The sequence below is a fragment of the Jaculus jaculus genome, chromosome 5 (genome assembly GCF_020740685.1).
Source record: "Jaculus jaculus isolate mJacJac1 chromosome 5, mJacJac1.mat.Y.cur, whole genome shotgun sequence".
Classification (NCBI taxonomy): Eukaryota; Metazoa; Chordata; class Mammalia; order Rodentia; family Dipodidae; genus Jaculus; species Jaculus jaculus.
This window is the reverse complement of record NC_059106.1, coordinates 124618524-124635587: the sequence shown is the minus strand read 5'-3', so window position 1 is coordinate 124635587 and position 17064 is coordinate 124618524. Positions and strand designations below refer to the sequence as shown.

Below are 17064 nucleotides of genomic sequence, written 5' to 3'. Positions count from 1 at the left end.
TAGCAAGCTCATGTACAACAAAAAAAATTGAAAGCTGAAGTCAGAAGAGCCTGAGAAGTTTGTTACCTTATAACTGGAGGAGCCATGGAGTCATGGTCCCTCCCAGAGACCCGTGCTGGTTTGCATCCCATGGTCACTGACTGAGAACTGCGGAGCAGCTTGTGAGCTGTGGTCGCAGTGGCCATGTGTGTGAAGATAAGCCAGCGACGCGTGCTCCTGCGTGAAGAAACAGTGGCAGTGGCTGTCTGGCATAAGTGGCACTGGGGGTGGGATGTATGGGCAAAATGACAAGTTGCAACCTTCCTAATGCCCTTCTAATCCCTTCGGGAACTCCATAACTGTTGTGGACCTATCAGGGCCTGAGTTTGGACAGCAGACCTTATTGTTTGACTGATAGACGGATAAATGAAGGAGCTCAGAAGAACTGGAGAGTAATGCGAACCCAGGTTTTGGTCATCTGTATAACTAACTTGTCTTGCTCCCCAGTCATGTTAGAAACCTTTTAGGACAAATGGGTTTTCTGCCTCCAGGACAAATCTTTGGTTATTTTAGTCTATTCTATACTTTTTAAAAAAATCTAGTCTTTTCTATCCCCCCCTTTTTTGAGTTAGGATCTCATGTATCCCAGGCTGACATTGAACTTGCTTTGTACCTAAGTAGGACCTTGAACTTCAAATCTTCCTGCTTCCACCTCTGAATGCTGGGACTATTCTACATCAAAAAATAAATGCATGTGGTGGCGCACACCTTTAATCCCAGTACTTTGGGTGGCAGAGGTAGGATGATCACCATGAGTTCGAGGCCAGCCTGAGACTACAAAGTGAATTCCGGATCAGCCTGAGCTGAGACCAGCCTTGGAAAAAGAAAGTTAAAATAAATAAATGTTGAGTATGATGGCTCATGCCTGTATTCCCATTACTTGTGAGGCTGAGGCAGGAGGATTGCTATGAGTTTGAAGTGAACCTGAGAACCTGAGCTGCAGAAGGAGCCCCTACTTGACAGGTTGGGGGGTGCTGCATGGGTGGAGTTTGGAATATGAGGGAGATTCATCAAGAAGAAACCAGGGCTAGACCCTTCCTCTGTGAATGGCTAAGCCTGCAGGGGAGGCCTGTCTTGCCTGTGCATCATAAGTGGACAGTGGGCTAGGGGTATAGACAGGCAGGTGGAGGTGTGGCCACCTCTTTTTTGCTTCAGGTCGGGGGTGGCTAGCTTCTGAGCCACTCCTCATCCTCCATTCCAGCTTCAGGCCACAGCCTTCGGATTCTCTCAGGTTTCTTTGATTAGAAATACATCTTTTAAGATAGAGCTTTTCATATACTAAGGTTCATTTTCTTGTTCTTACAGCCCCACCTTTTGTTAAAACATCAAGAAAGAACCTAAAAGCCATATGTAGTGGTATATGTCTGTTATTCCCGAACAGGGAGGCTGAGGCAAGAAGTTGGGCAGTTTTGAGGCCAGCCTGAGCCATAGAGCTAGATTCATTCTTTAAAAATATAAGATAAAATAAAGACAGAATGTACCTAGAATTATCCTTTTACTAATCAAGATTCTTATGCTTAGAACCTTCATTGATTGGTACAGAACTATACATGATCTTGGACAAGTCTCTCTTTCATATGTTTGTATGAGTGTGGGCATGAGCATGGGTGTGCCATGTGGGTGGAGGCCAGAGGTTGGCATCGAGAGTCTTCCTCAGTCATTCTCCACCTTATTTTTTGAGATAACGTCTCTTGTAGAACCTAGAGCTCACTAATTTACCTCGACTAGTTAGCCAGTGAGCCCCATGAATTCCCTATCTCAGCCTCCCCACTGCTGAGATTATAGGCAACGCACCACCATGTCCAGCTTTTACATGAATGCTGGGGTCTTGAACATGAGTCCTCATGCTTGCATGGGAAACACCTTACCCACTGAGCTATCTCTTCAGCCCTTTGGGCAAGTCTCGTTAGGTTACCCAGCCTCTGTTTCCTCATGGAAGAGGAGACTACTTGTATTTTAGGGACAAGATGAAGATGAAATAAAATTACAATTGCCACCAAGAAAAATGTCTACACAGAGTGGCCCTGAGAAATGATAGCCATTATTTTGACTGTTACTTAACATGTCCCCAGGATTTCTAGTACTAAAGAAAGTAATAAAGAAGTGAGGACAGGAAATGCGCTTAAATCCCAGGCTTTGCCTCTTCATCTGTGAAGTGAAGCTGCAGAAAGCGGCTTTTCTGGCAGAAAGCATTTTGACACATGGCAGACAGGAAAACAAATACTGGGTATCTTGTTGTTTTGGTTCCAAATCATGCACAGCCCACAGAATATATTATATATGACTTACATTATAAAGCATACACTGAACTGTAATGGCAGTGAATAGATAACATAAATATTAACAGAAGTTTTGGTTTTTTTGTGTGTTTACTTTGGAATTGGTGCTGTAGTATGTCAGTTCTGTGATGGAGATCTGGGGACAAGCCAGGCTTTGTTGAGAGGTCCTGGGAGTGTAACTGGAGCCTTCTTCTTTGAACAGTGGCAAGGATCTTCTGGCTCCCAGCACGCTGAAGAGGCTGCCCACCCATGGACACTTACTTTGACGTGTGTGAATGACTAGTCCCTTTAGGCCAACTTCCTAGCACTGTCTTTAGAAGTTTAAGGGGCTGTCACAGCTGTCTATAAAAATGGGCAGTGTCTTGGCACCATTAGAGAAGACACTAGAAGGAAGTGGTAATGCACAGGCATCCCCTTTAACATGAGGCTGCCTATGATGGTTGTACTCTCACTTTAAGTGAGTTTGCACTACTTTGCATAGAATCTTTGGAAAAAAGCTCTCAATTCAAGACAGGCCCTAGCTGCCTGACTTCCCACAGCCTAACTTCCTGGCCTCACTCTCCTTTCTCCTTCCCATCGGGATCAAAGTAGGGGGAAAGGAAGAGCCAGGCGGAGGCATTGCTGGGACCAAGTAGCATGAGGCTGTGGAGATGCTGGACAGAAGGTCTCTCCTCTCCATGGCCACAGTGGTGCTCATTTGCTGCCCAGCTGAGTCACTACCATGTCCGTCATTTGAGTGAATGCCTGCATCTCATTTATTTTTAAATTGCCATCTATTTTAGTAAATATAAATATAACTGAGAAGAGCTATTATAGCTTTAAAATGGAAAAGAGCCCCTTCCTACCTATTTCTATCCCCATTCCTGCTTACTAGAGGCAACCTTTGAAACTCTGTTTTCTCTTTCCCTTTTTTAAACTTTTGTTTTTATTTTTATTTATTTATTTGAGAGTGACAGAGAGAGAGAGAGAGAGAGAGAGAGAGAGAGAGAGAGAGAGAGAGAGGCAGAGAGCAAGAGAGAGAATGGGTGCACCAGGGCTTCCAGCCACTGCAAACGAACTCCAGACATGTGCGCCCCCTTGTGCATCTGGCTAACTTGGGTCCTGGGGAATTGAGCCTCGAACCGGGGTCCTTAGGCTTCACGGGCAAGCGCTTAACCACTAAGCCAACTCTCTAGCCTTCTCTTTCCCTTTTTGGAATTCACCTCTCTATTTCTGAATAACACCGTGTGCTGCAGTTTTTCATGTGTTTCTGGGCCATCTTTTCATTCTTACTGTGGAATATAAGAATTTAGTTTTCTTTCATATCCCTCCTCTTACACCAAGTACACAACTTCACATCTCTCCTAAACACATGTTCACACATACCTAACATACCACACCAAACATTTTTGCACTAACACGTATGCACACACACATCCAACACATAGTCACATCCAAATATACATACACACATGACCTGCACATACTCAGACTCACTTGTGTGCAGGAATACTGATTCCCCTTCTCTTCCTCATCCTTCTAGGACAGTTATGTCATAAACTGCATGAGTCAGTGCTCACCACAGACTTACACAGGGCTAGAACTAAAATACCCACAAATAGCATCTCAATTTCCTGCAGATTCTAATTATTTATTTTTTAAATATATTTTTAAAAATATTTTATGTATTTACTTTGAGAGAGAGAGAGAGAGAAAGAGGGGCAGGCATATAGAAAAAGAGAATGGGAAGCTGGGCGTGGTGGTGCATGCCTTTAATCCCAGTACTCGGGAGGCAGAGGTAGGATCACCGTGAGTTCGAGGCCACCCTGAGACTCCATAGTGAATTCCAGGTCAGCCTGGGCTAGAGTGAGACCCTACCTCGAAAAACAAAAAACAAAAAACAAAAAAAATAAAAGAAAAGAAAAAGAGAATTGGCATGCCAGGGCTTCCAGCCACTGCAAACAAACTCCATAAACACATGCACCAGCTTGTGCATCTGTCTTACATGGGTACTGGGGAGTTGAACCTGGGTCCTCAGGCTTCACAGGTGAGTGCCTTAACCACTAAACCATCTCTTCAGCCCCTAATTGTTTCTTTTAAGTACTATTTAAACCTTTGTGAGCCTATCAGTACTCCATGTTCTGGTAGAACTTGAAAAGGCCCTCACACATGCTGTGGCATACCACACACCTTGTCTTGTGCTTGGAGTCTTCCTTCCTGGAGCTCTGTATAGCTGTTGTCATTGTCACCTGTGAGCACCATTTACCTTTACCTCGGTTTGGTCTCTTCTTTGGGATCTGTGGCTTCACAGTTGGCCAATTTGTGCATTTCCTAGTGGCTTTTCAGGAAGAAAATTTGGAAGATAATATTTTTGATATTTTGCATCCTATAAATGCATTTTTTCTCTTTTGGAGGAGTTTTAATTGGATATAGACATCTAGGTAGAAAATAGTTTTCTCTCAGAATTTTTTTTTGAGGTAGGTAGCCCAGGCTGACCTGGAATTCACTATGTAGTTTCAGGGTGGCCTCGAACTCACAGTGATCCTCTTACTTCTGCCTCCCTCCTGAGTGCTGGAATCAAAGGCATGTGTCACCATACCCAGCTTCCCTCAGGATTTTGAGGGCATTACTTTATTGTTTCCAGTTCTTGGTATTGCTATCAGGAAATTCAAGTCTTTATGGTCGATTTAAACCTCAGCATATGGTTTGCTTCCCCTCTAGTGTCTAGAATTTCATGGGGATGAGCTGTTTCTTCTGTTGTGCTGGGTACTCGGTGACTCCTTTAAATCTAAAAATTTATATCCTTTAGTTCTGCCTAGTTTTTCTAGATTTTTTTTTGCATATGTGGTATGCATTTGTGTATGTTCACATGCATGTGGGTGCACACATATGTGCATACTTGTGGGGGCCAAAGGTTGATATTAGGTGTCTTTCTCAATTGCTTTTACCTTATTTATTAAGACAGGATTTCTTACTTGAACCCAGAGCTTAGTGATTGGGCTAGTCTGCATAGTCAACTCTCCCTGGGAACCCCCATTTCCACCTCCCTAACACTGGGATTCCAGCAGATAACTACACCCACCTGACATTTACATGAGCACTGGGGATCTGAACTTGGTTCCCATGCTGTGCAGTGAATGTTTCATCCACTAAGCCATCTTTTCTGTCCCTAGACCATTTCTGGGGAATATCATTCCTTTCTTTTTCTGTGCTCTCTCTTCTTGGAATTTCTAAAGGGCTCATGGATTGATCCTCAAAAATTCTTTTTATCTCCAACCTCAAAAAATTTATTTTCTAGCATGGGAATAGAGGCATTAAGAGGAAATGTAAAAACATTTTATTTTTGTGAGTATTTTGTGTCTGTCAGGTCTGCTTGGAGTCAACATTTGCCTTACTTCAAGTGGAGTAGAGAGAGAATGATTAAATGTACAAATAGTATGAGTCACATTAATGAGATGTTTTCCAGTAACTCTGGCCAAGAATCGCTCTTTTTGCTCTTATCTTAGAAATAATGACAGGAAAATGACATTGATGATTACTGAAAAAATCAACCTAATATTAGAGTTGTCCTAGCATGCAATAATAGTATCATGTTATAGTTGTCCTAGTATGAATAATAATAAAATGATTCGTATTTTCTCATCTATTCTCTCCTTTGTGTCCTTCAACTTTACATTCAGTTCTAGTACCAAGGTTTAAACTTCTGCTACTTAAACAGCTTAGAAGAGTTGATGCCTGTTTCCTGCATGTTTCTGTTTTGCAGCATTCCGTTCTTGTTTTGTGGATACAGTATGCCTCTAAGATCCAACCGTGATGTATTTGTTCCCTCTACAGCTTTGTTTGCTCTCCTTATCTCCTGGCTCCTTTTGGTCTCTCCCTTTTACGGTAAAGGATTTCTTAAAAGCCTTTCGTGGTGCCCTGATCTTTGGATGACTACTCAGTTCTGAGAGTCAGACAGAGAAAGGGGCTTAAAAGTGCTTCTTATTGACTGGGGTTCTTACAGAAGATAAGGGCCATGGGGTGTGTTATGTTGGGGTACCTCCAGTGTTCAATGTCTGCAGTCCTTAAGCCTGACTGCATTTGGGCTGGGGAAACAGATGAGGCAAAGCAGCAGGAGAGGGTCATTCCATCATTCAGTGTATAGACTTTGTTTCAATTCCTATTTTCAGTCCTGAATCTTGTGCTTGTCAGCTTTGCCCAGAGACATGGTCTCTTTGGTCAGTTTCTGGATAACCTATGGGCTCTGATAAAGGCAGGAAGGAGCTGCTGGGGAGGAAGGGTCCTCCATTCTTCAGTTTCATTTCCCCTGTTGCCTTGGATTTCTGAGTCTTTCCCACTTTTGCTCTGGGTTTGAATTGGTTTGCGTCTCAGAATGTCTTAACTTACTTCAGGGCCAGACTTTAGTTTTCACTCTTAAAGTCTGACCTTACTGCTCTGCTCTGCCTCTTCTAAATGCAGTTGGCGTGTCTCACCTGCTGCTCTTTTCTCTCTGTCTCTGTCTTTGTTCCTGAGCTTCCTGTCCTTCCCTTTTAGTGCAGTTTTGGTGTGTGTGTGTGGGGGGGGAGTGGAGGGTGGAACAGAGATCATGTGTGGATTCCATCTGTCCCTTTAGCTGGGAATCGTCTTCTTCCTTGGTCTCCACCTCTAATCATTCTTTGGCATCCATTAAGTTCCTTCCCTAGCTCTGGCTGAACTTTAACTCCACTTAAAGATTTGATTGACAGTTTGGTGGACAAGAGTCATGGGAAGAGAATGGCTTGCACTGAGTGTCCTGGCCATCCAGATCATTTGTGTTCAGTAGCTCACCTTTGTGCCTGTGCACCATCTGAACCCATCTGTCTTCCTTGGCCTCATCTGCAGGTGTCTCAGGGGTCAGCTGGGCCTGTGGCAATTAAGTACAGGCTCTGGCATTGGAGGAGATGTAGAGCTGAGGTTGGTGAAAAAGACTCACGTCTGAGCAGCTATGTGAGGCTTGCCAGCTAATCAGCTCCTGCCTTGTGTAGAGCTTTGGGGCAGTTTTTCATGCTTTGCTCTCGAAAACAACAAATCAGAGGCCTAATGGAAGCGGTGTCCCTGGGCCTCCCACCTCTGACTGTTCTGTCCACTAAACGTGCTAATCTGTGGACTGTTGGGAACACTGCTTTTCTTAGTGCAAGCCCTTCATGCTGATGCTCCTGGGACTGTGTGCTGCTTACTGAAAGCCTCTCATCCCCCCTCTTGGGCTTTCTTTGTATTACTCTGTCACTGTGCTGTCTTGGAATCTACCCACCAGTCAGGCAATTTCATTTCTTCTTCTATAACACAGCTGTTCCCTTGGAGCTTCATGACTGTGAACTTTCTTGTCACCTTTTTAAATGTGATTCCCAAATTTTTGTCAAGAACATCCTGGCCCACTTGAAATTCCTGTTTCCTTTGACTACCTGTGTTCTCACCAACCTCGTTCCCCTCTTTAATGTAGCACATATGGATGACTATAGCACTTTTGTCACTTGTCACTTATGATCTTAAATTTTGTGTGTCCACACACTGCTCCCATGGGGTTGTTGCTCTGTCATCCTCTGTCTTATTCTCTTGAGACAAGGTCTCTCACTGAACTTGGAGCTCGCTGTTTTTCAGCTAGGCTGGTGGCCAGTAAGCCCTAGAAATCCTCCTAGCTCTTGCTCCTCTCCCTAGTTACAGGTGTGAGTCCATGCCCAGCTTTTTACATGGGTTCTGGGGATTCAAACTCAGGCCCTCGTGTGTGTACAGCAAGCATTCTTGCTCAGTCAGCCACCTTCCCAGTTACTGTAATCTGAAATTCTAATTCTTTTATGTGAATGTTCAGGTTTAGCTTAGAAATGAATGGCCATGTACAGACACCAGGTGCTATATTAGATATTTTTCACACGATATTTTTCATCCTTTGTAATGACTAGTGTGACTTCTAAGTGCCCATTTTTCCACTGAGCACACACTGAGGCCCAGTGAGCAAAGCCTTATGCTTGGTCCAGGCTTCTGTGAGCTGAAGTTTGGTTTCTGCTCTGCCCAGCAGGGCTCCCAACTGGCCATGGATTCAGAGGCTTCTGCATCAGCATTGGGAAGAACTGCTCCTGACTTTGGGATAGGGCACTAATCCATGTGCAGGGTACGGAGCCCCCCCCCCCCCCAGAGGTCCTTCACAGCCTTGAATAATGACAGCATAGACTGAACAACAGTGAGTGTTCAGAGCCAGGGCAGGGAAGAAACGGTCAGCCTCATTGGCTTCAGTCCCTTGGGGCTCTGGGTAGGATTTATACTTTTGATTTTGACCCTGAACTAGGCTCTTCTCTGTTTGGCTCTTTGGTTCCTGCCATGGTAGGTGGAAAGCTCCCACACTACTCGATTGTGGTCCAGTAGGGAAAACAAAAAGAGCCATGGCATTTGATAGCATCCTGGATGCTGCTTCTCCGTTCTTATCTCCCAGGGTCTCCTTTTTGCTGTGATGTCAGAGTGTCCTTAGACAGGGAGCCGTACACAATTCCTTTATCATCACTGTTTGCTTCTAGACCTTAAAATTTTGATGTCTGCTTTGGGATCAGATACTCATTTTGTAGGATAAGATACCAATTTTCTTAAGTGTGAAAACTTTTCTTTGCTGTAGTCTTTTTGTATACCTCCCCTCTCCCCCATAATTCCCCCTTTATTTCTTTTCTTTTTAAAATATTTAAGTATTTATTTATTTGAGAGAAGGTGGTGCTCAGTGGTTAGGACACTTGCCTGCAAACATAACAATCTGAGCTCGATTCCCCAGTACCCAAATAAAACCAGGTGCACAAATAATGGCACATGCATCTGAATTTTGCTTGCAGTGGCTGGAGGCTTTGGTGTAACCATTCTCTCTCTCTCCCTCTGTTTGCAAATAAATAAAACATTTTTAAAAAGGCTACAAGTATTTCTTTGACAGAAACCAAAAAAGAGACAGAGAGAGAGTGAGAGTGAGTGTGGGAGTCACAAGGAGTCTTGCAACTGCAAATAAACTCCAGATGCATGTGCCACTTTGTGCATCTGGCTTTATTTACATGGGTACTGAGGAATCAAATTTAGGCCTTTGCAAGCAAATTTAGGATTTGCAAGCAAGTGCCTTTAACCACTGAGCTGTCTCTCCAGCCCTATTAATTTTCTTTTAATAAGAGCTCCTTTAGGCTGTGTACCTCCAGCATTCATTTTTCTGTCGATAAAGTGGGCTATATAATCACTGTTCCCTGGCTATCATGCTGGTAAAGTAGGGAAGATCCTAAAGCTTTGCAGTCAGCCAGGAATTTTTGTTTTTCTTCTTCCCTTTCACTGCTCTGTCACCTTATGTATAGATTGGTCTTGACTGTAGACTTCCCTGGGCTCTGGGTGCAAGCTGACGAGTTGTGGGCAGGTAGCTTCTGCAGGTGAGGCAAAGTTCTCTCCTGTGTGCCTTGTGCCTGACATTCTTCAGACAAGGATGCCACAAGCTAGGGGCCATTTGTGAGGTTAGGTGAACCATCTTGGATGAGAGCTACACAAGCGTCTTCCAATGTGGCTGGTAACCCCATATGAATGTCTTGAAGTATACAAATCAAGGAAATAGGCAGAGGAGGGACGGAGGTGAGGAACACCAAATCTGTTCTGATCTATTGCAGGCTTGTGAGTCACTGACCTCTCTGCTCTGGAGGACTTTCCTTTCGTTGGGGTGAATTCCTGATGTTTTGTCCCTGCAGCTCATTTCCCTGGCTGTACAAGAGCTGGCCCTGTGGGCAGGAATTATTGCCACAGGCAGGAAGTGGTTAATGGGGACCATTGACTTAGCTGGAAGTGGAAAGGCTGAGTTCTCTACAATAAGGACAGGAAATCTGCATGACTGCACCATCTCATTCCCCCTCAGGAGGGAACTACAACTTCTTTGGCCCATGATGACATCTCCGAGGCTGCTCTGACCCCTCAAAGCAGGAAAGGGGCAATTACTGCATATTAGTCCAGAAGTGATGGGAGAGATTTTGCTGAGCAGTGAAGCTGGGCTTTTAACTAACACGTGCTGTCTTTGCAGATAGAGACCAAGAATTCTCACACCCGGGATGCTTTCCTGAAGCATCTGGTGTTATTCCGTGAGTCCAAAGTTTACTGGAAAAAGTTAGCCTTGTAGTTAGACAAGAAATATACCACATATGAAAGCACAAACTAATCTGACCCTTCTCCTTTCATTCCTTGAAGAGAGTTTGTGCATTTCTTCCTTCCTGTAATATACTTGTAAAAATCTACTAGCCATCAGCCATCGGCAAAAAGAAACCCTCAATAAATTTTAAAAAAGTAGAACTTCTATAGATCTGGTTTAATAGAAATAAGCAATATAAGATCACTCACTATCTAGACTATTTTGATATTGATCACATACTCTCTGACAAGCATTGGATCAAAGACAGCAAGAACCAGAAAGGAGGCCATAAAACATCCAAAAAGAAATGAGAAGCTGAGTAAGTAGGCACATGCCTGGCCACCTAGCGGTTGCGAGGAGGACCAGAAGTTAAAGGTCTGTCTTGGCTGCATAATGAGTTTGAGCTTCATATCTATAATCCTGGCATTGGGAAGCTTAGGCAGGTAGATTACCAAGGAATTCAAATGATACATGAGACCCTGCCTAAAGAAAAGAGGAGAGAAAGAAAACGAAAGACAGACAGACAGAGAGGAAGGAAGGAAGGAAGAAGGAAAGGGAGAAAGAAAAGCAAAATGAAGGAAGGAAGGAAGGAAGGAAAGAATGTAAGAAAGAAAGGAAGGAATAAAGAGGCCAGGAAAAGGTTCAGTGGGTAAGAGTACTTGCTGCACAAGCATGAGGGCCTGATGCATTCTGAATTCCATCTCCAGCATTTACGTAAACCCTGGGCGTGGCCCTGAACCCTTGTAATCCCAGTCCTGTGGGGAGCAGAAACAGGAGAATTTCTGGGGCTTTCCGGTCATCAGCCAGTCTGGCTGAACAGGAAAGCTCCAGGTTCAAGGAGAGACTCTGTTTCAAGGAAACAAATGGAAGAATGACAGAGAAGGTTAGCTGATGTTCTCTGGCTGCCATGCATCTGTACATACACATGCATACACTGTACATACACACACCACACACATGTAAAACACAAACAAAAGGAAAGTAGGAAGGCAGGCAGAAAGAAAGAGGAGGAGGAGAGTGATTGATTCTTAGTTTAGGTGCCATAGCCAAACAGGCATCTTGAGGATGATGTGAGGCCTTCAATGACATTGTTAAAGAAGTAATGCGAAAAGTGATGATTTTAAAGGTGCTGGAGAGAATACAACAGATGGAACTAGAAAGAGGGAAATATTAGTAAAAAAGCTGACATTGATGCAAAGCATAGGAAGGAATATATCATTTAAATGCTTGTTCTTGTGAAGCACTGAAAATGGAAATTTAACCACATGTCTAATTAGAGAGAAATGTCTCAGCCAAAATCAGTATTTTCCTCGATAGACTATTACACACCCCTAAAATTATTTTAAGATCATTTTATTTTATTTTTATTTTTTTTTTTGGTTTTTCGAGGTAGGGTCTCACTCTAGCCCAGGCTGACCTGGAATTCATTATGGAGTCTCAGGGTGGCCTCGAACGCATGGCGATCCTCCTACCTCTGCCTCCTCAGTGCTGGGATTAAAGGCGTGCGCCACCACGCCTGGCAAGAGCATTTTAAGAGGAATGAGTGAAATGTGTATATTAAGTAAAAAAAAAGTAAGCTCTATCATACTGTGATTATAATTTTGTGTATGTAGTTTCCAGCTCTTCCCACCCCAAAGTTCTGAAGAGAATTAAGTCTGTAAAAAAATTTATATATCAAGAAGCCAGCCACAGTGGCTCATATCTATAATCCTAGCACTGGGAAGCTTAGGCAGGTGGATCACCAAAAATTCAAAACCAGGCCTACTTAGTGAGTTTAGGACAGCCTGGGCTACAGAGTAAGACTCTTTCTCAAAACCAAAAACAACTCCCTCAATAAAACCACCTCCTACAAACAAACAAGCAAGTACAACGAAACCAAAGCCAAACATCAAAATATGCCAGTGGCAAGGCTGGGGCTGCAATACAGTGGTTGAGTGCTTGTCCAGCAGCTGAGAGGCCCTGGGTTTGGTCCCTAGCACTACAAACCAACCAACCAACCAACCAACCATCTCATGTGGCAGTGCAGGACTGGCTCATGCTAGAACGCAGGTGAATCTTGAGCGCAACCTGCTCAGTAAAAGAAACTGGTCTCAGTAGGGCTTATCCTGAATGCTCCCATCTCTGTGTGATGGACAGAACAGGCAATTCTCTAGTAGCAGAGAGGAACTGGTTCTGGCCTTGGGCTACAGAGCTTGTGGAGTGGTGGCAATGGGGTTTCTTTTGGGGTCATAGATGCATCAAATTGATTGTGCAGTGACTGCATAGCACTGCCAATATACTTGTATACTTTGGTATGTGGATTATATTTCAAGCTGCCACAGTGAAAAAAATCAGAGTATAAATCTTGAGGGATAGAACATTGGTGATTTTCTTCATTTTCCCTGATATCCTGGTTTCTGTACAACTTCTGTAAAGGAGATGTTTAATTTGCTAAAACTCTTTCTAAATGCTAATGACCAGCCTTTGCAAGGAACAGCAGTGAAGTCTGCTAGCTTACCTTTGTGATGGGGAGGGGATGGCTGAGTCCTGTATGCCTAAACTCTGGGACTGGTTGTCTGTCACAGATGAAAATTGTGAAAAGGACCATTCATGGAAAATGAACTGTCATTCTTTGGGGACTCACATCACTTGGGAAAGAGGGGATGCCTAAGAAGCAATTTCTAGTGGAATATTCTAAAAGGTGTTAGGCTCTGTGAGTGCTAAATCAGAGAAAGCTGTTACTTATATAACTTCCTGTAATTGCCCGGCAGTAGCTGGGAGAGCCGCCCTCTCCTGTCTGGGCTGAAGGGAGGCCACAGGCACTTCCCTCCTTGCTACTGGCTTTGTGCATCGAGGCAGACTTTCTCATCAACACTGAAAAGTCATTTTTAAACAGAAGACCCCATCCCCTTTTTTGAAGATGGGGAATTCCTACGCTGGCCAGCTGAAGACCACACGCTTTGAGGAGGTCCTCCACAACTCCATTGAGGCTTCCCTGCGCTCCAACAACCTGGTACCCCGGCCCATCTTCTCCCAGTTGTACTTGGAGGCTGAGCAGCAACTGTCTTCCCTGGAAGGTAAGAGACTATGTTTCCTGACATATGTATTTCTTTTGTGTGTGAATGTGTGTGTAGTTAACGTTAGCAAGTCTGTTTCCCCACCAGAGCGTATGAGGTCCAGCAGAAAAGAAAATGTACAAAAAGAAAGTTGCATCCATGCTCTTATTTGATGAAAAATAAGTTTCAGCTATGTAGTTGCAAGAAATGAAGTCATTCACTGGATTTATAGGAAGAAGAGAGAGAGAGTTATGCGAGACTTTCAGAAATGCTTTCATTAGAAGGTTTGACATTTTCGATTTGATAAATAAGAAATTTTAACATGTGCTTGACCCTCAGCTATGTATTTTTTTCCTCTCTACCCTGTGCTTCATGGCTGTGTCTTTACAAAAGAGTTGATGGTAGTTTCTGTTTGTGGTAACAGGTACAAGAACCCTTTAGAAACTTAAAAACCATGAGTACCTGTATGAATTTATTATGCACCAAGAATTAATACATAAATGAGCTCAAAGATCAGACCTGCCTTTATACAGAAAGTACTTTTTTTTTTTGAGGTAGGGTTTCACTGTAGCCTAGGCTGACCTGGAATTTGCTAAGTAGTCTCAGGATGGCCTCGAACTCACAGCTATCCTCTTACCTCAGCCTCCTGAGTGCTCAAATTAAAGATGTGCATCACCATCCCTGACTTGAAAATGAGTTTTTAATAACTATGTGTTTTCATATCAAAAGTATGACCAAAGCAATCCCTCATATGAACAGCTACTGTTTTTGAAGTTTTTGTGGGTTCTTGTTTTGTCTTTGTTTTTGTAAGTTCATGACTTCCAGTTGAAATTACATTCAAACTTTAATAGCTTTGAATTAGAAATTTCCATGATTTAAAAGCAAAAAGTAGCTCACTAAACAAGCAAATAAGCAGTATACCAGGTCTGTGCTTTGTGGGACGTGGTATGTATGCATGTGAGCGGGTCTGTGAGGTGGTATGTGCACATATGTGAGGTGGCATGTGCACAGGTGTGAGGTGGTACGGGCACATGTGTGAGGTGGCATGTGCACATGTGTGAGGTGGTACATGCACATGTGTGAGGTGGGTGTGGGGAGAGTTGCACAGAATGAAACTGAAGCCAGAGGTGCCTGTCCTGAGGGAGCCCTGTGATGAGCCAAACAATGTTCACTGTTCAGTATTCATGCTCCAAGCCTCTCCTGGGTCATTTCAAAATCTGCTTAGTAAGTTTACTTGTAAATGGTACAACTAAGGGCCTACAAGAAATGAGTCTAGGTCTAAGAGATACTACAGTGTGGTTTAAATTATGACTCGGGAAAATCAGAAAATCCGGTATGCACACAGCGGGTACCAGTGTTTCCTGACATTGGAACTGTCACTGACATCTATGGGGAGTTGAGAAGTTACTAGACAATATTGTTAGCCTCATTTCTGCTAGATTAGAAGCTTTTGTGAACTATGCGTTCCCTGGCCATCCTTAACTGTTTATGGTGTTGGAGAGGCTTGTTAATGGAAATTAGTAATGGCAATCACAATGACTGCTTACTATATCTGAAGGGTGCCTTAAAACCTGCAAAGCCCATTTACCTTCAAATGCATTGAGGCCCATGATTTGGGAAGAGGGAGGTGTGTGGTCTGTTGCTCTTAGCGCCTGAGTGGAAGAGTTGCTTCCTCATCTCTGTCAGTTGTGGATGAAAGAGGTAGTCAACAGGGCTGTCAGTGCTGGGACAGGGGGACGTGAGGAACAGAAACTCCATGAGTCAGCTTCTGCTGTTAGGCATCTTCTTGGCCTGCCCCTCCCATTCTACCTAGGAAGTGGAATGAATCTCCAGGACATTCTTATCTTGGTCAGGCATGTTGCATTGTGTGAGGACGCTCCCCCTTTCCATACTGGAGTGGAAACCAGGAGTTCTTGCATCCCAGCTGATGCTCTTCCTCTGAGTGATTATTCCAGCTCTCAAGGACAGTGTTGAAGCTCACAGTTTTCATTCCTTGGGTGCCTGGTGTTCAAGGCTCCCTGCCAAGCTGTCGATGGGCTTGCTTTGGGTTGGTGTGAAAATGAGACCCAGCTCTCTGTGCCTTTCCCAGCTGTCCAATAAGCAGCCCAGAACCAACCTGAGATTTTGTTTTTCCAGTATGGCAGTCGGGCTGAGGAGTCTGAGGGAGGGAAAGCCCTTTAGTTTGCTAAATGTGACCATAAACCAAGCACTCAGCTTGAGTTTATCTTTGCATCATAAACCTTGGCGCAGACAGGCATGTGCAGGCCCCATCTTGTTTTGTCTGTCTGTCTGTCTCTCATCATGGTCTCTTATCTGATTGCTGGCCTTCCTCAGACAATACCACTGCCGAGGATGCTTATGGCCAGCGTGCCAGGACCCTGACTCCCCAGGATCTGGTAACATTTTATGTTTTTGTAAGGTGATTTAGCTGTGGTTTTATGGCTTTGTTCTTTGAATTAGGGCTTTTATCCACTACCTCTTCTAGGGGAAAACCCTTTTATATGCTATTAACTTTTTAAAAGGAAGACCAACAAAACTGACACTACCTCAATATTCTGGAGTACAAATTTGCTAATTAACCAGGATGCAGGGAAATTCCTGTAATCCCACCTGCTCAGAATGTCACAAGATGACTTCTCATGAAAAGAAAAGAGAATTGAACCTAAATATTGAAGTGCCTAGAGTCAGGGTGCTACAGGGTCCTTGGATTCCTGTTTTGTTCTTACTCTTCTAAGCCCCAAGCCTGATGGTTTTGTCTAAGGCCACTTTAAGGCTCTCACCCCGCCAGGAGACCTCAGTAAACACATCTGTTTAGTCTGCTCAAGCCTGGCAGTGTTGCCTCAACTTGTGCTGGCCGAGGAGCCCATCAAAGGCCGGAATGTCTGCTGCAGACCTCTGACCTTTAATCTTGCCTTCTTTCTGCTTGAAGTTGGAGCTCTTTCTTTGCCTCTGAGGCTTAAGACTCTTCTCTCTGGCACTTCTGAGTGGTCCGAATGCCTTTCTGTCTTAGCAGAATAATGTGCAGCTACACAGCGAGCTCAGCACTGATGGCTGTGGGTCTGGGGGAACTCTTTTTAGTCCTTCTCGGGGACGTTATGTCCCTTTTGGCTCAGAGGTGTGTCTGGGCCACCCTTTGAGTCTATGCAGAGCTGGCTTAGAGCCGAGCGTCGACTTTGCAGACAAAGCCCCTGTGCTGCCCACTCACTGGGGACCAGTGCTGAGGTGCTGGTGGTAGGGCTGGAGGGACTCCTGGATTTACCCCTGACTCACCCATGCCTCCTGTAATGCAGGAAGAAGCTGTGGGAGGAGTCCTCATGAGCTCTCTGCTCCTGCTGGGGTTGTTCTCCAGGTGCAGTCTTTCCCCTCATTTCCTTGTTTATAATCCTGACCAGTGTTACTTCTCTCATGGATGTTCTTTGGAGTATGTATTAGGGTATACAGGCTTTGTGCTCCATCTTCATCAAGTGATTATATATGTAGCAATCCCCTTGCATCTCTGCAGACACGTGCAGTCATAGTGGATGAAAGAGATGAGAACTTGAACCTGAGTCTGTGCTCAACATGACCTTGGGGAGTCATCCAACTCAAGGGAACA

At 44.1% G+C, this 17064-nt stretch overlaps 1 protein-coding gene across 1 annotated transcript in view; it reads left to right on the top strand.

Moving 5' to 3' along the window:
* Greb1 (growth regulating estrogen receptor binding 1) overlaps window positions 1–17064 on the top strand; it is a 164525-nt gene that overhangs the window by 72601 nt on the left and 74860 nt on the right. The window contains exon 2 of the mRNA XM_004665684.2: window positions 13334–13490. Coding sequence (XP_004665741.2) covers window positions 13334–13490 — 157 coding nt within the window. The remainder of the gene's footprint in view (window positions 1–13333; window positions 13491–17064) is intronic.